The 20,997-nt window shown below is 47.2% G+C and overlaps 1 protein-coding gene and 1 pseudogene across 6 annotated transcripts in view; both read left to right on the forward strand.

Annotated features, from left to right (window-relative positions):
- Ccdc62 (coiled-coil domain containing 62) overlaps window positions 1–17,462 on the forward strand; it is a 32,008-nt gene extending 14,546 nt beyond the window's left edge. For 2 of the 6 annotated variants that reach the window (XM_087198282.1, XM_087198281.1), the window contains exons 7-13: window positions 2,613–2,701; window positions 3,094–3,209; window positions 4,848–5,501; window positions 7,281–7,425; window positions 10,233–10,358; window positions 15,946–16,037; window positions 16,159–17,454. In XM_087198282.1, coding sequence (XP_087054408.1) covers window positions 2,613–2,701; window positions 3,094–3,209; window positions 4,848–5,501; window positions 7,281–7,425; window positions 10,233–10,358; window positions 15,946–15,999 — 1,184 coding nt within the window. In that variant the 3' untranslated portion in view covers window positions 16,000–16,037; window positions 16,159–17,454. Of the gene's footprint in view, window positions 1–2,612; window positions 2,702–3,093; window positions 3,210–4,847; window positions 5,502–7,280; window positions 7,426–10,232; window positions 10,376–15,945; window positions 16,038–16,158 lie in introns of all 6 variants that reach the window. The other 4 variants (XR_015446263.1, XR_015446264.1, XM_013071816.3 and 1 more) reach the window with 4 other exon arrangements.
- LOC147822032 (small nucleolar RNA SNORA70) lies at window positions 9,189–9,307 on the forward strand (annotated as a pseudogene).
- Window positions 17,463–20,997: the final 3,535 nt, after the last annotated feature.

Consider the following 20,997-nt stretch of genomic DNA (forward strand, 5'->3'; position numbering starts at 1 on the left):
GGCTCGGTACCACTGAGCTAAATCCCCAGCCCAGTTTTTCTTTTTTTAAACCACCCTTTAAGAGATTGATGAGGAACCAAGCACAGAATTTTAAAGCCATCCTAAATCCCCCTCCTTCCAGAAAGAGGATAAGTTCCCTCAAATTAAAAGGGGAAACACACTATTACATTTAAAATTTTTCAAATACAAAGCAATCCTTCATTTTAATCTTGTTTACAGACTGGGAAAGAAGTGCAGTTTTCTACCACTAGAGGTCACTATTCCACTGCTTCTAGGATTGCTGTCTCACGTTACTAGACTTGTAGGTACAGTACCTGCTTGTATCTCTACAGGTGAATTCATTCTTGGCATCAGCATTGTGATGAACCACAGACCATTTCTATTTATTTATTTTTATTATTTATTTTTTGTACCAGGGATCGAACTCGGGTCTTTGCTCTTGTGAGGCAGGCGGCAGAACCACTGAGCTATACCCCCAGCCCTCTATTTATTTATTTATTTTCAGTAGTGGGGATGGAACTAAGGACCTTGTGCTTGCCAGGCAGGCACAGCACCACTGAGCTAAATCCCTGGCCCTTCTATTTATTTTTTATTTTCTGAGAAGAGGTCTTGCTTGAGACACTCAGCTCCTGGGCTCAGGCTGTTTTCAACCACATAGCTGGGAGTTCAGGTGCTCCCCAAGTCCAGCTGAGTCTCCCCCTGTGTATAACTAGGTAAAATGCATGGAATTTGTTAAGTAATACCATATTTTGTGAAATGATTTTGAAAGTCATTTCCTAAGCTGACTTTGTTTTGTTTCTGAGACAAGGTCTTACTCTGTTGTCCAAGCTGGCCTGGAACTCCCTGTGTAGCCCATGTTGGCCTTGAATTCATGATCCTCCTGCCTCAGCTTCCCAAGTACTGGAATTCCAGACATGTGCCACTGTTTCTGGCTGAGTATGTTTCAATTATGAATGAATTAAGTAAAAAAGAAATATAAAAGGTTAGGGCCGAGGATTTAGCTCAGTGGTTTCACTCCCTGCTGTGCAAGCTCAAGGACCCAAGTTTGATGCCCAGTACCAAAAAATAAAGATGTCTTGATACTTTACTTTTAAAAAATTCAAAACTCTCCTCTTGTTGAAGATGAAGTTCTTCACACAGGTCTGCAGGCACAGTTTGCTCATTTGTACACAGTGCTCTAAGGAGTTGGCACAGGGAAGGGCCTCCGGGTGTGGCAGACCTGTAACGAGGGCCCCTTCCATCGAGGCCTTGCCCCAGCTGCTCAGCCAGTAAAGGCAGGTGCTCCTCAGACCTGGACCCGGTGCCCTTCCCTGGGCTCTCGCTGAGTGCCCACAGGGCCCCACAGACTCTGCACGCTCAGCTCTCAGCCAAGAGAGCCATGGAGAAGAGTACCAAACTAGGGAGGCGGCAATGTAAGGAGGGCAGAGGAGCTGCCTCATGCAATAGTAGGGTATTCTGAAATCAGAGTTAAAACAAAATTCAAATAAATTTAAAATCCCCCTAAAATAGCTAGCCTGGTGGGGTGTGGCAGTGCATATCTTCGATCCCAGCACTCTGGAGGCTGAGGCAGGAGGATCACATACTTGAGCCCAGCCTGGCAACTCCATGACTTAATGAGACCCAATCTCAAATCTGAAAAAAGAGGGGCATAGACTGGGGATATAGTTTAGTGTAAAGGCCTGGGGTTCATTCCACAGCACCAAAAAAATAAATAAGATGTTGATCTTTTTTTTTCAGGGGTCATGCTCTATTCAAACAAGTATCTTTGCTGGGTACAGTGTAAGCCAAATGACTTCTCCTTAAGTATAACATTAACATATGCCCTGGTGCAGTACATTAGATTCTTTCCTTTTTGAAAGTTCTTTCTTGTGGTGCTGCTACTGCTGGGGTTGCAGCCAGGGCCTCATGCGTGCTAAGAGTAGCTACACCCCAGCCCCTAAAAATCACTTCTTAATACTTTGGTATAATTACATAGAAACACACACACCTATTTATTTATTTATTTATTTAGGCAGTACTGTGGATCAAACCCAGGGCCTTTACATTGAGCTACATCCCTGGCCCTTTATAAATTTTTGTTTTGTTTTGAGAAAGGGTCTCATTAAGTCACTGAGTTGCCCACGCTGGATTTGAACTTATGATCCTTCTGCCTCAGCCTCCAGAGTACCACCACGTCTGACCACACATGAACTTTTAAATCCATTTTTGACTTAGGATTAATTACATTGTGAGGCTTCCCATTTCATGAAGGATCTAGTCAGAATCACAGATGAAAGCTCTTCTTCGTCAGCCATCCTGCAATTTTTTTTTTTTGTACTAGGGATCGAACTTGGGATCTTGCGCTTGCGAGGCAGGCGGTGTAACCACTGAGCTAAATCCCTAGCCCAGCCACCCTGCAATTTTAACTTCAAGAACAACAACAAAAGGGCCAGGGATTTAGCTCAGTGGCGCTGCACCTGCCTCACAAGTGTAAGGTCCTGAGTTCAATCCCTGGCACTAGAAGAAAAAAAACAAAAAACAAAAACAGTGTTACCTGTTAAATTGTTAGAAATGGAGCGACTTGTATTGATATAGCTGATAAAAAATGTTCAATAATTTTTGTTCTTAAATAGTGGAGAGAGAAAAGAGGAAAGATGAGTTACTGGATATTGCCAAGTCAAAGCAAGAACGTACAAACTCAGAACTTCATAATCTGAGACAGGTACGTCCTCGGCTGTCCTTCTGTAGAGGCAGGAAATGTTGGGGAACAAATGAGGAAGCCATATAGCTTCTGCTTATGGTGCTTCTGCAGTGCTAACTGCATTAGACATGATATTAGCATAGCAGTGAGGGTCTGGTTTATGATAATCGAAGGTTAGGAGATCAGCTGTCCCCACAAATCTTAGTACAGGCACATTTAGCTTTTTGTAGCAGCTAACTGAACTGTTTTAGGTTTGTTTTTTTTTTGGTACCGGGAGTCCTTGAGCTTGCAAGGCAGGGAGCGGAACCACTGAGCTAAATCCCCGGCCCTGTTTTAGGTTTTAAAAGTGCCAAATTGTGGTTCAGTTTAGTTGGTTATTACACTTTATCATGATTTATCAATGTCTGTGGCAGATTTACATAAAACAACAGAGTGATCTCCAGTTTCTTAATTTCAATGTGGAAAATTCTCAGCAATTTATACAGATATATGACTCAAAGATGGAAGAATCAAAGAGCCTGGAATCCAGGTAATCTTAGCAGATGCTATGAATATGATCTCATTTTTTATTTCATTATTAGATCAGTGTTTACTTTGTGCTTACCATAGGCCAGGGCCTACTCTTGTCCTTCATATGGGGAAATAAATATATGTAAGCTAAATTATCGTCATAATCCCAGACAGTGGAAAGACCTGTTCTGAGAACTGAGGCATGACCCTGATTTAGCTGGCTGCTAAAGAGTAAAATCCTTAGACCTGACATGTGTGTCTGCTGGGTAGGAGGCTTGAGCTAGAGTAGAAACTACAGAGACAACTCGGTCCTCCTTCCTTCATTCTTCCTGCACACACCGTGTTTAGGTACCAGGCTAGGGCTAAAGAGCATGGAGATCCTTCGGACGCGGTGCCTGCCTCTGAGAAATAATGCAATGCTGAAGAACAATGTCCGTGACCGCACCAGGTGCTCAGCTCTGAGGGACATCTCTGCTCCTAGCCTGACTTTCCTGTTTGCCTCTTCATCTTAATACCTGCTCCTTACAGAGCTGCATCCCTGCCCTTCTTTTTTTTTTTTTTGCAGTACTGGGGATCAAACTCAGGACCTTGTGCTTGCAAGGCAGGCAGCAGTGCCACTGAGCTAAGTCCCCAGCCCTCCCTGCCCTTCTTACCTACGCATTTATTTATCCATTTAGTTTGGAGACAGTGTCTCACTAAACTGCTAAGAAGCTCAGGCTGTGCTCCAACTTGCAGTCCTCCTGCCTCAGCTTGCCAGAGTGCTAGGATTCCAGGTGTGCACCTCACGCCCAACTCCAGTTTGCCTTGTGAATAGTAGAGATCTTCCCTAACTAGTAACAAGCGGTATGGGAATTAAACGAGTTTCTGTAAAATTAAAATGTAAATACATAAAGTGTAGTTGAGTGGAACAGGCATATAACTGCACCACAGTTAAATTTAGTCCACTTTCCCAAGCAGAAATGTTACAAGCAGTCAGGAAAAGGAAGCGGGGCTGGGGAAGCTCCCCACGACTGGCACCCACCCGGTCTGGGCTGCACCCACACTGACGGCACGGAGTCGAGTAGTGGGCTCAGCATTTGAGGAAGGGGAAGTAGGAGGCGGGGCTGCTCCTGGCTGCAGCCTGCTGGGGTGCCGGGGTTTGCTTCCCAGGCTGTCCGTGGGGCTGTTCCCCTGTCCCCCCCCCCCCCCCCCCGTGTCCCAGCTGCTCCGCCACCCCGTGCTGGCTCTGTCTCCACTTTGAACTTAACTGCCACAGAGGTGCTGGAGGAGCTGGCCTTGCTCCTTAGGAGCATCAGAGGGTTCCGGAAGGAGGCACAGTGATAGAGGCCAGGATACCTCAATACATGTGACGGAAAATACCCTTAGAGGAAGGTATGCTAAAACAGTTCATCACATTTAGAGTATTCTTGGGGGTTTTTTTTTTGTCGCTTAGGTCGTAAGGACATAGTAGGGAGGGTGGGAATGGGGAGGTGAAGGCAGCCGGGCAGTCAGGAGGGCGTGGGGAGGAGGAGGGTGGGGAGGCCGCAGTTTGGCTCCAGAAGCAGAATGAAGGGTCCTGAGCTCCACTGTCCAGGGGTGGGGACCTGGGGACCACAGGAAATGCCAGTACAAAGTTCGTCTTGTAACTTCCTCTTTTATTTTTGTAATGCCACTGTAGCAGAGACATGTGTTTATGGGACCTTGAAAATAACCACCCAAAAATCGATGTTAAGAGAGAGAAGTCATCGGTCAAGGACCACAAGTTCGAGGCCGTGTTGGCTCAGCAAAATTGGCCAGAGAAGAGCCCTTGTGATGTTTGCAAAGAGAAGAAACTGCAGCCTGGTACTGCATTTGCGGAAAGTGTGATTACTCTCTCATCTCTGTTTCCCAAAGACTTAACAGAGAAACCAAAGTCTTGGCCTCTGGGTGCAAAAACCCCAATTGAGCCTGAAAGCAAAATCACACCGCGCAGGGTCCACGCCAAATTCCCGGAAGATGACGGCCCCGGGCGCCAGGGCGTCTACCTGGGCCTGGCCTGCTGCTGCTGCTGCGGGCCTGGGCAGGCGGGGAAGCTGGACGCCGAGGCTCGAGAGGCCCTGCCGAGGTCCGGAAGCCCGAGCTGCGCGAAGAGCCAGGGCGCCCCGGACGACCGCGTCCCGGGTGAGCCCGCGTGCTGCCACCCGCGGAGCTCCGTCGAAGCCCCGGGCCACATGTCGGACGCCGAGGGGATGAGCGTTTTCCAGCCTGCCAAAGTCCAAAGAATCGTCCGCCACAAAACTGTGTGCACCTGCTCGGGGGTCGTCGACGGGGGGGACTGTGGCTCCGCGGCGAGGTGAGTTCAGGCCGGGCCCGCGGGCCGCAGGGGCCTCTTCCTGCTCCCGCCACGCTGAAGGCAGCGCCTGCAAACGGACGTGCAAGCGCGCCCCAGGAGTGGCGTTAAGGCGCAGGCCGGAGGCCGCTGCCGATGGAGCGGGCACAACGGGAACCAACCGGAACCGGAACCGGCCCCACCCCGGCCCGGCCGCCATCGGCCTCTGCAGGCCGGCCCTCGGGTCCCCGCCCCACCCGCACCCACAGCCTTCTGCTGGTGCGCAGCGTGCTGTTTTCAGCTTTCCGTCTCCCAAACTTTATCACATGCGAGAAGGGGTCTCTGTAGTTAACAGGCCGCTAAAAGTTACCGGCTTTTTAGAGAAGAGAATGCAGTAGACATTAGAATATGCCGAATCATCCGGGCTCATCGGATTGTTAGAACTGCTGAGTCTTACAGCTGAGTGGCGCTGCAAAGACTCCTACTTTTAAATGAGGCAAAGCTCTTCAGTCTTAAACGGATGAAGTTTCTATACTGAGAGCCTTATTTTAATCATTTTATTGACATTCATAGGTCTTTATGACTGAAATTTCTTTCTAGTACTTCTATTACTTGGAATATTCTTTGGCCCTTTTAGAAGCTTGAACCATTTAAAAATCATGCAGACACCCTGTCAGCTGCAAAATTTAAAAAACTGGTTGTCACACTAAATGTCATCTAGTCATATGTATTTTTTTTCCCCAGTACTGAGGAATGAACACAGGGCCTTTCACAATGAGCTACATCCCAGCCTTTTTTCTTATGCTTTATTTTGAGATAGGTCTTGCTAAGTCTCTAAATTTCACCAGGCTGAGCTAGTTTGAGAGCCTCCAGCCTCAGCTTCCCAGAGGGTTGGCATTACAGGTGTGCACCAGCACACCTAGTTTAGCCACATTTGGTTTTTAAAGATCTCTGGCTATCTGCAAGTATCAGTAGGGCACAAAGGCCTGTTTGTCAGCACTAAACAAGAACTTCATATGTTAAGGGGAAAACTTGCATTGGATGGTTTAGAGAGTGTAGTGGATACATTTAAATTTAATATGTGAAATAAATTCAAGTTTACTTTCAGAGCCGTCTCTCAAGGCCTTCTGACCTCGCTGATTTAGTTACCAAGGCAGCGCATGACAAATACTCGACTAAGTGTAAAAGATAATAGTGTTTTTCTATGATTACAAGAGCTTGTGTGTTCACTTTAGAACCTTGGTGAAATACTCACATTTGTGCCCCAGGCACTGCACAGGTGGTTTGCCTGTGAAGGGAGAAGCCGTGGCCCCTGCTCTTCTGGCGTCCCTGAGACGCCAGAATCATGTGAGAGAATCATGGAGCCTGGGCAGTGCCTGCCGCTTTCCCAGGAGGGCTTTTACATAGCTATCAACAAACCTCAGCCTCCCAAACCCCAGGCTCAATGTTTTCACAAGTTCTGTCTGTCTGTCTGCCTGTCTTCCTGTCTCTCTCCGTAACTGGACAGAACCCGCTAAGTTAGCAAGTCCCAAACCACCAAGCTCCACCCCCAGATCTCTGTACATTTGGAGGAGGAAAATTCCCGCTCCTGTACCCTTAACTATGGGTTTTGTTTTCATTCTCACTTGGAAAATAAAATATAATTATAAATTAATTAATCTCAACTCTATAATACCCAGCTCCAACTTGAGCTTCTCCACTTAAAAAACACTCTCTGGGAAGTACTGTCAGTGTAAGAGTACTGGTGACACGAATCAGACACCGCTTTAAGATTCCTCCTTCTGTCTGTTTCACTCTTCACAGGGAGCTGACTGCCATCCAGCAATCCCATTGTTTGAGTTCCTCAAAGTCTGCCACAAGGGAGGATGAGACAGAGGCCTCTCCTGGTGAAAAGAGCTTGCCCACGAGTTTGTTAATCGATAGAGATTCAACACTGTCCACTGAAAAGGTCTGTATTTTGCTTAGTAATCTCCCAGTTTATTCAAGTAGTGCCCAAAATGTTTTCCAGAGCACTGTGATTTTTTTTTTGGTACCGGAGTTTGAACTCGGGTCCTTGCATTTGCAAGGCAGGCAACAGAACCACTGAGCTAAATCCCCGGCCCCCGGAGCACTGTGATTTAATTTTGACCATTCCCTACTTTTTTAAATTGTAGGACTTTAAGATTCTTTTTGTGGTCTTTTTATCCCCCCCAAGTAAAATCTGTATTGCTTTTCCAGGGAGCAATTTGACACGTTTGTTGTTTTTTGTTTTTTCACTTTTCTTTTTTGGTACCGGGAATCGAACCCAGGACCTCACGCTTGCCGGGCAGGCACTGCACTGCTGAGCTACATCCCTGGCCCACGTTTGTTGTTTTTTAAAAAACCAGCAAGCCTGGTGTGGTGGTGCACACCTGTGATCCCAGCACTCTGGGAGTAGGAAGATTGCAAGTTGGAGACCAGCCTGAGCAATTTAGCAATTTAGAGAAACCTTGTCTCAAAATAAAAAACAAAAAAGGGATAGAGACATAGCTCTGTGCAGAGGCCTTGGGTTCAGTCCCTCAGTACCACACATGCAAAAACAAAACCAACAGCAGCACAGAAAGTACGTCCAGAAATTATCACCCAACAGCTTGTCCAAACACACGCCCCGGCAATAGCAGAGTCTCCAGAGAGACAGGTACCTTGCTGCAGAGACACATCCTGATGTGTGTGTGACACACAGGGTTTCACCCAGGCAGGGGCCGCATGCCAGTAATCCCAGCACCCGGGAGGCTGAGGCAGGAAGATCGCCTTGAGTTCAAGGCCAGCTTGGCTACATAGTGAGTTCAAGTCCTGCCTGAACTACATAGCGAGACCCTGTCTCAAAAAAAACCCCCAATAAATAAATAAATAGGATTTCATTATATAAGAAAACACCTAACATTTATGAATTACCAGGATACCAATGTTAAATCTCCACTCCGCTGTGAGAAAGTGCACGGCTGGGTGGTGCTAGCGCTGGCAACTCCCGGCTCTGCTTTTTCCTGGCGACTTTCCTGTAAAGGAGCCACAGTAGGGGTGGGTACTCCTTCTTCAGTGAAAGGCACCTAAGTTAGGAATCCTTTTACCCCTTCCTAAAAGGCTGAACTAAGATGGGTTTGCCATCTGCTTTCAAATAGGAACGGAAAAAATAAATTCCGATTCAAGAAATTTAATTTTTCAAAGAATCATGGATTTTTACCTGCAGAGCCTGAAGGAAGGAGAGAAAAGAAAGTCAGAGTTATTAAGTGCAGTGGCTCTTGTTCACAATGCAATCTCCTGGCCAGGCATGGCAGCCCAGCCTGGGAATGGCTGGAAACAGTTGCTCACCCCAGGGTGCTAGTGAACGCTTACATTTGGGGGCCTATGATTTGGGGCAAAAAGACAGACCTCAGATAACACATCTTGTGGTGTTCACCTGGGAAATCTCAGCCCTGTCTTCACAGCTGGTATTTTTGAAGCACTGGCTCCACTGCAGGCCGAACCACGGGTCAGAGTTTTCTTCTCTGGATCGTGCAAGGAACCAAAGTCTGGGCCTCTGCCTTCTCTTCTAAATATGCCACTAGGGCCGGGGATTTAGCTCAGGGTTCTGGCGCCTGCCTCCCAAGCACAAGGACCCAAGTTCGATCCCTGGTACAAAAAAATAAATAAGTAAAAAAATATGCCATCCATCAGCTTTAGGAAGGATGCCCCTTGGGCCTTCCAGGTCCTTCATTGGTACATTTATTTTTAATTAATAAATATTTTATCCAGTGGCTGCAAACAGCAGCCTCTTGGTAGAGGCCACAGCCCATTGCTTGCACAGGTTGTCTGAAGAGTCCTTGGAGGGAGCCCTGTCCAGTGACACAGATACACATTATAAACCTCAGAAGAGGAGGAAGACAGGAGCAGCCACTGTGCACCGACATCCGGGTTTAACAGCTGTTTACATTTCAGCATATTTGCTTTGTTTTTCTTTTTAAAGAAGTAAGCTGTGGTGAGTGATGTGTGTATCCTACCTGCTGCTCTTCCCGGCCGGACTCCACCCAAGTTGGCCACCATCCTGAAGCTGGTCACAGTCTTGTTTTTATCCTTTTACTGCAGAAAAGTACACATCTAAAGCCGGCCATGGTGGCCCACACCTGCAATGTCAGCAGTCTGGACTGCAGCTTCCAGCCCAGCCCAGGCAGTTTAGCAAGACCCTGTCTCAAAATAAAACTTAAAAATGGACTGGTAATGCAGCTCCATGCAAAGGCCCTGAGTTCAGTCCTCAGTACGAAAAAAAAAAAGTAATTCAGAAACATCGTGTAGGGTTGCTTTGTATGTTTCTATTAATTGTGTTTATTTGTGGTACTGGGGCTCAAACCCGGGGTGTCGTGCGTGCTAGGTGAGAGGCGAGCACTCTACTGCTGAGCTAGCCCCAGAATTGAAAATTAATAATCGCCATCCACATATTCTAAAAGACTTGCAGGCCTTTCACATTCCATTTTGCAGGTATTTTGACCGGCTTATTTAGGAAAGCCAAACAAAGCCGAGGATTCTTTTGTCAAATGGATGTTACTCAATTGGAGTAAGTTGGGTTAAGCCACATTATTTGAGAAGTTTCTAAGAAATAAAAGGAATTTGGCTATTCTAGTGTTGGACGCCCTGCTGCGATTGTATAGTTCCAGCCAACTAGTGACAGGTAGTTGGTGTTCCTGTCTGCAAGTCGCGCCCCAAAACACGAACAGGTAAAACTGCTTCTGGGCCTCGCGCGCTCACCGCCTGCTGTCTTCCCAGGACGACTTTTCGCCCACGAGCAAGCTGCAGCGTCTGCTGGCCGAGTCCCGGCAGATGGTCACCGACCTGGAGCTCAGCACGCTGCTGCCCCTCGGCTGCCAGGACCCCAGCGGCGGCGCCAGAACCGTGCGTGTCCGCTGCAGGTGACCGGGGTGGGGTCTTCGGATCCCGGCCGGCAGGGCGTGGCTGTCACCACGGCAACTTTTCGTCTAGAAGGAGTTTCCTTCTGCCTGGAGGGAGGGGAGATTCCAGGGGAGAAAAAGCCTCAGGCAGCTAACCGCTCCTACACACAGACTGCCTCTGCCTCTTTCTCAGCCCGAGTTGTGGGATTAGAAATTACTGCAGAGTGTTTCTTCTTTTTTTTCCTTTTCTTGCAGTTTAGGGGCTGGAACCCGGGGCCTCATGCATACCAGGCAAGCACTCTACCACTGAGCTACACCCCCACCTCAAACTCTTGGGGATTAAAAAAAAATTTTTTTTTCCAAATTTTAAATACAAAGTCAGCCATGGTGCCGTGTGCCTGTAATCCCAGCACTCAGGAGGCCGAAGCAGGAGGATCACTGTGAGTTTGAGGCCAGCCTAAACTGCAAAATGAGACCCTGTCTCAAAACAAAATTTTTTTAGATACAAAATTTCAAATACACACAAAAGTAGGAGGAGTAATACACTGACCTTCAGTGGTCATTACTTTTCCGTCATTTTGTTCCATATTCCCCCATCCGTACACGTCGTCTTCTGAATTACATTAGGGCAAATCTAAGGCACCATATAATTTCACTCATAAATATTTCATGGTTTATCTATATCAGCTATAGACTTCCTAAAAACTATGACAAACACAGTGGCACACATCTGTAATCCTGGCTACTCAGGAGGCTGAGGCAGGAGGATCACCAGCTGGAGCTCACCCTGGGCAATGTAGTGAGACCTTGCCTCAAAAAAAGGGCTAGGGGTATAGCCCAAGGGTAGACTGTTCCTAGGCTCATCCCCAGTAGCACACACACCGAAAGAATGTCCACACAGCCAGCCAAGGTCCGAACTTTGCGTTTGCGTGTGTCCCTTAAAGTCTGTCTAGCCACTGATAGTTTGTTTCTTCCCTTCCTCCACTTTCTCTTCCTCCCTCTCCCACCCTTGTTCTTCCTTGTTCTCCGTGGTTTTTGTTTGTTTTGTTTGTTTATTTTGGTGCTGAGGATTGAACCCAGGGCTTTAGAAATTGCTGAGTAAGTGCCCTACCACTGAGCTGCACCCCAGCCTTATTTATTTATTTATTTATAGTATGTAGTACATTTGTTGAAGATCGAGGGGCAGCAGCAGAACAGACAGAAGAGCAAAGCGGGGGATTTTTTGTTTTTTAATTGCATTCATTTGTGAAAGACAGATTGGGTCATTTTCCTGGAGAATTTCCCACTTTCAGGGTCTTGCCAGTCTATCCTCAATACTTGTTTAATACTTTTTTCCACAACCCCCCCCTTTCCTCCAAACTGGCATTTAGATCTAGTGACTTGAGTGGGCTTCTGATCAAGGTGGGGCTCCGGTTGCCTTGTTTGGTTTGGCTCCTGCCTTGGGATGCGGTCTCTGCTTCCAGTTCCACCCTGTCAGGAGCTCCTAGTATCTCCCTGTCCCACCTACAGGTATTTGCTTAATGGGCGCACTTAGGAGTTTGTCGGCCTGAGGTTTAACGTTGTCAAGTTTCCCAAAGTTCACTGGCTCTAGCATCTGTTGATGATTATTATTTAGATGCATGACTTCATCGAAACTGCGAAGTAGTAATTTTCTAGATCTGTCCTTTCAGGGAATGCTTCGCATGTTAATCGACTAGCTTATTCTGAATACAGTAACATTTCAGTAGCAGTGATGGAAGTTGCCTTGCACATTTCATAGCCTCAATGTAAATAGTGAAAAGAACACTGGATTTGAAGTCGGGACAGTTGCCCACTGTCCTAATGGTAATCTAAGAGCTTGGGACTGATAGGCAGGTAGATTGAGTTTGAGCTCAGCCTGAGCAGCTTACTGACTTGGGGAGACCCTGTCTCAAAATAAAAAAGGACTGGGAATGTGGCTCAGTGTGAAGGCCTGGGTTCAATTCTCAATACCAAAAAAAAAAAAGAAAAAAAAAAAATGGAGACACTGAGGCAAGAGCCTTCTGTATTCCTGACCGAAAACCAAAACAGACAAAAGAGCTCTATAAGAACACTGAAATGTTTTCCTACGAAAATAAACCTTGCCAGGGAATGTATCTTAGAGCAGGGTGCTTAGCAGGTACAAGGCCCTAGATTAGATTCCCAGGACAGCAAGAAAAAGAAATATAACTGAAATATAATTGAAATATAACTTACATACAATAAAATGAAGACATTTATTAAGAATGTCCTTAGGGTCAGGGATTTAGCTCAATGACATTGCGCCTGCCCTGCAAACGCAAGGTCCTGAGTTCAATCCCTGGTACAAAAAAAAAAAAAGAATCTCCTTAATTCCTGCCCTGATACTTTAAGGCAAAGCTAGTGTAGATCACACAGGTTGATAAATCTGGACGCAGGTCCATGCGTCTGTGAACCAACATTCCTCTCAAGATGCGGAGCACTTCGATCGTGAGAAGTTTCCCCTACACTCAGACAAATTCTCCTTCCTCCCCAGCCCAGGATGTTATTGACCTGATTCTTATCACTAGAGTTTTGCCTGTTCCAGAGCTCCGGATAAAAGCGGCCATCCGGTGTATGCCCTTTATCTGGCTCCTTCTAGTACCATCATGTGGACTCATCCGCGAGTTGAGTTGCGTATCAGTGCCTCATGCCTCCCATTGCAGGTTAGGGTTCTGGTACAACTGTACCACAGATTCTTTACTCACCTGTTGGTGGGACATTTGAGTTGTTTCCAGGTTAAGTCTCTTACAAATAGAGCTGCTGTGAGTATTTTAATAGCAATTTGGGGGCAGGCTTTGAGATGGGGTCGCACTGGGTAGCCCAGGCTGACCTTAAACTTGATCCTCCTGCCTCATCCTCCTAAATGCTGGGATTCCACATGCCACCACATCCAATTTAAAACCATACCAGGGGCTGGGGATTTAGCTCAGTGGTTCAGCCACACCAGTCTTTTTTTTTTTTTTTTTTTTTTGGTACCAGGGATTGAATTTAGGACCTTGTGCTTGTCAGGCAGGTGCAGTGCCACTGAGCTAAATCCCTGGCCCTTGTTTTTGTTTTTTGCAGTACTGGTACCCACAGCCACATCTTCAGCCTTTAAAAAAAATTTTTCCTTTTTTTAAAATCTTGAAATGGGGTCTCTCTAAGTTGCTAAATTGCTGCCTCAGCCTCCTGGTGCTGGGGCTACAGGAGTGGACCACCATGCCCAGCTGCATGTTTTCATGTCTTAGAGTAAATACCAAGAAGTAGAATTGTTGCTTCTAGAATAGGTGTGTGTTTAACCTCTTAATAAAGCACCAGATTGTGCCTCAGGTTAGCTCTGCCATTTTACACTCCTGCCAGCTGCATGAGTCCCAGGTGCCCATGACCTCGCCCGTGCGGACCCCTGTCAATCTCTGATTTTAGCCATTCTTAAATGTGTGAGTTTCTTTTTTTTTTTTTGGTACCAGGGATTGAACTCGGGTCCTTGTACTTGCAGGGCAGGCAGCGGAACCATTGAGCTAAATCCCTAGCAGCTATTCTTGAATGTGAAGTGGTATCTCATAATTTGCATCTTCCTGTTGACTAATAATATGGATCTTTTCATGCATTTATTGGCTCATTGATTTTTACCTTTTTAACGTCTTTTTTATAAAGCGTCTATTCAAGTCTTTTATCTATTTTGAATTTGAGTTGTTTTCTTTGTTATCATTGAGCTGTAAGAGTTCTTTCTATAGTCTGGACACAAGTCCTTTGTCCTTTGTTAGATATATTGTGAATATGTTCTTCCAGTATATGGTTTGTCTTTTCAATTTCTTTTTGGGTTTTTGAGCCAAGGTCTTGCCATATAGTTCAGGCTGGCCTTGAAGTCACTGGGATCCTCCTGCCTCAGCCTTCTGAGTGCTAGGATTACAGGGATGTGCCACCATGCCTGGCAAAAATTTTAAATTTTGATGCAGTTGAATCTAACAATTTTTTTTGGTACAGTGCTACCGCACTGATTACCACAACTCTGGGGAAAATCTAGAATCAGAGCTGTAGGTTCTCCCTCTTGCTCTTTCTTGGGGCCTTGTCTCAAACAAAAACATACAACAGGAAAATAAAAACTTGTATAAATATTTTTATTTGTTTTTTTATACAATGGAGTACTACTCTGCCATAAAGAAGGATGAGCTTCAGACATTTGTAGCTAAATGGATGGACCTTGAGACCATACTCCTAAGTGAAAACTTGTATAAATATATTTAATACTAACTTTATTGAGACATCATGTGGTTCATCCCTGCTATAGCACATGTTCCTATTTCTGTGATTTTAAAAGTTAAATCAGCTGGGCATGGTTGGCGCACGCTTGTAATCCCAGCACTCAGGAGGCTGAGGCAGGAGAATCGCTGTGAGTTTGAGGCCAGCCTGAACTACAAAGTGAGACCCTGTCTCAAAAAAAAAGGTTGACCCTTGCCTGGTTGTACATGTGCATCGCATTTGTCTGTCTGTTGTCCATCAATGGCACCTGGATTGCTGCCATGGTTTAGCTGCCGTGAACAGTGCTGCTGAGGGCTTGGGTGGACCGGTAGCTGGCAGAAACCGCTTTCAGCACTCAAGGGTATGTGCTCTGCCCCGGGGCAGAATTGCTGTGTGCAAGTGAGTGAAATAAAGCAAGGGAGGAACAGGTCGGTGAGGATGAGCACGCAGGCGTGGGGCTGAGGGCGAGCCTGGTGCCCACACCGACCGATGGTGTGGCCAAGGAGAGCAGTGGAGGTGGTTGCACCTATGCAGCCAAGGCCAGCACCTGGATGCACCTGTAGGTGTCACCTTCCTCTGCCCTTTCTCCTCTTTTCCTCTTCTTCCTTCCCAGCTCTCTTAGCGCTAACGAGTCTGGCTGAGCTCTTGGTAGGCACTGAAGCGGCAGCTGAGCCGCTGGCTCTGACTGCCCATGGGTCTGGGTGAGGGGCTGCCCTGCCAACTGGCCATTAGCTGACGGCAGTGCAAACACACACGGATTATGGCAAACGGGGCCAACCTGCTGGGCCCTGGCCCGGGAACCCATGTGTGAGCTGAGGGCCAGTGCGTCTTCACTGGAGTGGAGGGGTGGCCGCTGTTTGGAATTACTTCATTCTATTTCACTGATTCTTTTTTTTGGTATCGGGGATGGAACTCAGGACCTTTCGCTTGCAAGGCAGGCGCAGTGCCACTGAGCTAAATTCCCAGCCCAATTTCGCTAATTCTTGAAGGTCTTTTTTTTTGGTACTGGGATTGAACTTGGGACCTTTTGCTTGTGAGGCAGGCGGCAGAACCACTGAGCTAAATTCCCCCGCCCTCTTGAAGATCTTTTAAAGGCATTTCCGCTGGGTGTGGTGGCATAGGTCGGTAATCCCAGCCTACTCGGGAGGCTGAGGCAAGAGGATCGAAAGTTTAAGGCCAGCCCGGGCCACTTGTGAGACCCTATCTCAAAATTTTAAAAAGGGCTATGATTGCAGCTTAGTTCGAAGGGCTTGTGTTCAATCCCCAGTACCAAAAAAAAGGCATTTCTGCTATATCTGTCTTAAGTATTTTCTGGTTTCTCTATCCTGGGTACTCATTTGGGAATTGTTTTCTAGAATTTAGAAATCTCAGAAGAGTCAGCTCAAAAGAATACCTTCATCAGTCCCTGAAGAAAACAGAGTCAACTCCAGTGTCCACTGAGGCCCAGGTAAGTCACCTTCGCTCGTCATGCCTGTATCTCCACTGATATTTAATAAGTAACCGGGGACATTGATAGCATGGAGGCAAGGCTGTGCTTTTGTTTGACCAGTAATCTTTCTCTCTGCCAGCCCTGCTTATACTGTACATACCATCCAGATCCAGCCAGAGCGAAATGCCAGCTCCTGTGAGAGGAATGCAGATCAGGAGGCCCTTGTGCTTAGTACCTGGAAATTTAAATCTAAGGAAGTGAATCTCTAGATCCAGCTTTACGAGTCGGAGTCTGAAGCAGCATTTCAGCATTCCACCTGGCTGTCTCCCTGCAAAGAAATCGTTAGGTGGGGCTTGGAGCTTTGTACAGTGTGCAGCCCCTAAGCACTTTTTTGGTCTGGTTCTCCTGTCCGATTCCATTTCCTGTGCAGTGACCTCAGGACCCGGGGGATCTCAGCACAGACCTGACCAGGGCCCTGTGCCCTGCCAGCCGGAAACTCCTCCCTCCCCCTCTTGCCCAGAGGCCTTCAGCCCTAACCAAGCTGTGACTTCATGCAGATGACAATCAGATCCCCAGCCCAGGTTTTAGACCACAGAGGACAGAGCTTTTAGCACCAGCCGGGGCTTAATGATTTGCATTCTGTTTCCTTCCCCCGCCCCAAGGCATATTTCTGGTCCGAGAGAAGGCAGAAGCAGAGTTAGTACGGCTCCCTGCCCTCAAACCGAAACAGGGCCATGAGCCTTCCCGAGTCAGCATTCCATACCAGAGGGGAGCAGGGCTGAACACCTGCTTTTGTCTGCAGTGAAGCGTTTTCGTGTGGCCTTCTTGTACCTACAAAAGCCTGGAATTATTCTAAGGGGGGAGAAGACCTCTCTGGAAGGACCCAGACAGCCCTGCAGCCCTGGAGAACTCTAGGAGCAGAACATTAGAACCTCATGTGGAATCACGCTCTCTGCCTTCTCAGGACTCGCACACACATCCAAGTTAGAACCCGTGAGCTCTCAGAGTCGGCTCCAAAGATGGGAGAACAGTGCTGTCTTTTACAGTTTCAGGCCTGCGCTTTGCCGGTTAACAGACGAGGTTGAGGGTCACGTGGCCTGGGCTGCTGACAGTCGAGGTCCGTCTGTCCTAGCCCAGTACAGCCCGTCTTGCTGGGTCTGTGTCAGTCCATCCATCCACACGAACAAAAGTGTGCTGGAAGATCAAGTTTTATATGGATTTTTATATTAAAGAATAAAACACTTCCATTTTAACTTGTAAAGTAATTTGATTTTTTTAAAGACTATATTGTGCTCTGTGTCCCTTCTAAGAGAACCGATCTGTTTCAGTCAATAAAGAACATTTTCTTTGGTACCAGGGATTGAACTCGGGACCTTGCGCTGGCGCAGCAGGCGCCAGAACCACTGAGCTAAATCCCCGGCAAGAACATTTTAAATAATAAACAAAAGTACTTTTCTTTGGTTTCCTTTTATTGCACAGGAGTAAAATAAGGAAGGTTAGTCCCTTCAGACCAAAGCTGGCGAGTGCTTTTCCTCAGAAACAGGAATGTATTTTTTTAAGCATTTCAGATATCAAAGTTCTGTTGTGCTGGACAAATGCCCCTTTGTTGGAGGCCTCCGAGTTTCTTCAGAGATGATTTTCCCAGGAGTTGAAGGGCCGCCCCAGTTAGGCTTTTTAATTAGGGTGCTGAAAAGAGAAGTGGGGTGAGGTCCGGCTGTGTCCCTCATAAATACTTGCTCTCTCCCCGGGCCGGGCCGGTTGCACAGAGCCACACTGGGGAGGGTGTAGCCGGTCCTGAAGCAGCACCTGCGGAGCAGCAACCTGAAATATCCCCAGAGGTGACTTCCGGCTTTGCTCCTTCTCTGTGTGCTGGGCTCCTGCCACGGATCCCCTCGCCCAGTGACAAGGGGGCTCTGATTAATACAGAGCAGGAAAACTTCAGGGAACTGGATTTGAAAAGAATTAAACATTTCTGTACGGCTGAAAGTATTTTTAGCTCATAGGATTGTAGCATCTGCACACCTCTTCTAGGTGAGTGAGTGTGTGTGTGGCTGTGGATGGAACCCACTCCAGACAATCTGCCCCTGAGCTCCCTCCCCACCCTTACACTTCCGTGGCTGGTGAAGTTTTTCCCATGATGCTTGTGCTTACTCTGCCACATTACTGTGAATTACTTCACGTGTAATTAAAAAATGGCAGGTTTTATTCTGTCAATTTCTCACAACCTAAATTATTAAATTATATGAGCAATTTCTGTTAAACAGCCAATGTCAGTATGATTGAAATAGTTGCAAGAAAATAGATTTTAGGGTTTACATTTTAGCAGCATCTGTTTTTTTTTTTTCTTTTTTTGGTTTCGTGTTGAGACAAGGTCTCATTATTTAGTCCAGCCTGGGCTTGAACTCACTGTGTAGCCCAGGCTGGCCTCAAACTCACCTCGATCCTCCTGCCTCAGCCTCCCAAGTGCTAGGATTACAGGTGTGCACCACCACACCTGGCCAGAGTCATCATTCTTTTTTTTTTTTTTTCAGAATCATCATTCTTGTTTTGTTTTTGTTTTTGTTTTTGTTTTGGTACTGGGGATGGAACTCCGGTCCTTGCGCTTGCGCAGCAGGCGGCGAAACCACTGAGCTAAATCCTTGGCCCGAGAATCATCATTCTTAAGATCAACAACATATCATCTTAAGAAGTGACTGAATTATGCTATAATTTGCCTGCCAGAAATGTTCTCAACATTGGAAAAGACTGCTACAAGGGTATTTTTAGAATTTATGAGCAGATCTTTTAAACAGAAGTAGAAATACTCTAAAAGAAATTGATTTAACCAGGCATAATAGTGCATGGCCGGAAATCCCAGTGCTCAGCAGGCTGAGGCAGGGCGATCACCATAAGTTCGAGGCCAGCCTGAACTACATAGTGAGACCCTGTTTCCAAAAAAGGAAAAAGAAAATGAAAGAATGAAAAATTTTTATAGCAAAACATTTATTGTGCATTTTATGCATACATAATGATAACGCTCCTCCTCGTAGGGTATGTGCACCTGTCACAATACAGCCTGTCTCCTTTTCCCCATGCCCCTCTCCTCAGACCCCCTCCCCTCCCTATGTACAAAAGCTTTGTTTCTGTTTTTCCCTTCTAGTTTCACTTTTTTCTTGTCCCTTCCTTCCTTTCTCCTTCCCTTCTCCCTTGTTCCCCTTCCCATTGGAACACTTTCTTCCCATTTCCCATCCATTATACATCTCAGTCCTCATTTCCGCATTCAGTTTCTCTCAGCAGAGAAACAATCGGGTATTTAAATGTGTGTCTGATTTATCTCACTTTTAAGAGTGTGGTCTCAAGGTCCATCCGTTTAGCTAGAAGTGTCTCAAGGTCATCCTTAGAAAGAAAAAAAGTGATTCTGAATCGGAAGAAATACAAACCCTAAAAACAGTTTCACCCCAAAGTTGCCAGTAGAGAGCTCAGCACGTGGGGGCAGTGTCCGGGGCGGTGAGCCCCCAGGTTTCCTCTGCGGTGCTGACCTGGGGTCCCCCGTGGTGACACCTGCAGCTCGGGCGGTGGCTTTGGAGGTGGCAGCTCTAGTTCCCTTCTCCATGCGAGGGCTGGAGGAGAATGAGCTCTAAGCCTCCTGTGTGCCAGGAGCAGCGTGGAGGATGAGACTAAGAAGCAGACTCATCCATCAGGACCGCCTTGGCAGAGGGGCTACAGCCCAGGACGCTCTGGGGTCCGTGGGATGGGAGTGCACATCGATCTGCTGGTTCTCAGCCCTGTGCAGACTGAGCTTGGTCCGCAAAGAGCCCAAACATCCGAGCACACAGTAGCCCTGCTGGCCACCCGAGACCAGAGCAGGGTTGATCCTCGATTACAGCCCAGTGAGGAAGACTGATCTTAAATAAGGACAGGGAAGGGGAGGTAAGTGCTAGAGAGGGACACTGGGAGATTCTGTGACAGCATGGATAGGGCAAGGCCAGGGCAAAGCGTTCAGGGAAGGTGTCCATTAAGAAGTGACATCTGAAGCAATAGCTGAGTTCACTAACCAAGCGAACAGGAAGTGAATTCCAGACAATAATAACAGCATGTGCAAAGGCCCTGAGGCAGGAAGGAGTGTGATGCATTTCCAGGATGGAGCAATAATGAAGCTGGGAAGAGGCTGGGCTTGTCATGCATGTGTGTCAGCAAGGCAGGCCGGGGATTGTAGAATACATCCTTTCATAAGCACTAATGATGCAAACTCTGCTTTCTCGATTCTGCCTAAAATGGTGTCTAATTTGCATCCCAAATGTGTGGTCTTGATACTATCTTAGAGAACTAAACAGCCCTCAAGACACTTCAAAATGCCACCTAGAACCTAGGCATGGTGGCATATCCTCATAGTCCCAGGACTCAGGAGGCTGAGGGAGGAGGATCACCGTCAGTTTGAGGCTAGCCTGGGCTCCATGGTGAGTTCGAGGCCAGCAGGGACCCCAATTCTAGTGATGTGGAGAATTGCAGGCAATTGGAGATAGTCAGTGGTAGACCAGGCCCCCCACCCGAAGATGCTCTGACATTGAGAAGGGGCCAGTTTGTGTCCTTGTGTCCCCAACAGCCCCTTTTCACAGACTCAGCTGGGGTCAAGTACACCACTTTCTGGGGCTGGTTTTCGCCTCTACCCTTCCTCTTGAAACGCCACTGCCAGGCTCCAGGGCCCTGTGTAGGATGCGCCCTGGCCTTCTCATCCCCACACAGACCTGCCGGGGTCCTGGTTGGAAAGCAGACCCACAGCCCAGCATTTGTGCAGTTGTTACCAAACCTTCATGACCATTCAATCAGACACTGCTGACTAAAATGCTGAGCACACAGCTGAAGACGCAAGGTAGGTGGCTGCTAATGTGAAGTCGCTGTGACAGATGCTCCAGGCCTCTGGTCCACACGTGAAGGTCAAGGATAACAGCTCTTGTTCCCAGTGGGAAAGGATCTGAGAAACAGCTGGTGCGGAGGAAAC

This window comes from Heterocephalus glaber, unplaced genomic scaffold (genome assembly GCF_053883595.1).
Source record: "Heterocephalus glaber isolate CG9 unplaced genomic scaffold, H.glaber_assembly_v1.0 deba00001687, whole genome shotgun sequence".
In the NCBI taxonomy this organism is placed as follows: Eukaryota; Metazoa; Chordata; class Mammalia; order Rodentia; family Bathyergidae; genus Heterocephalus; species Heterocephalus glaber.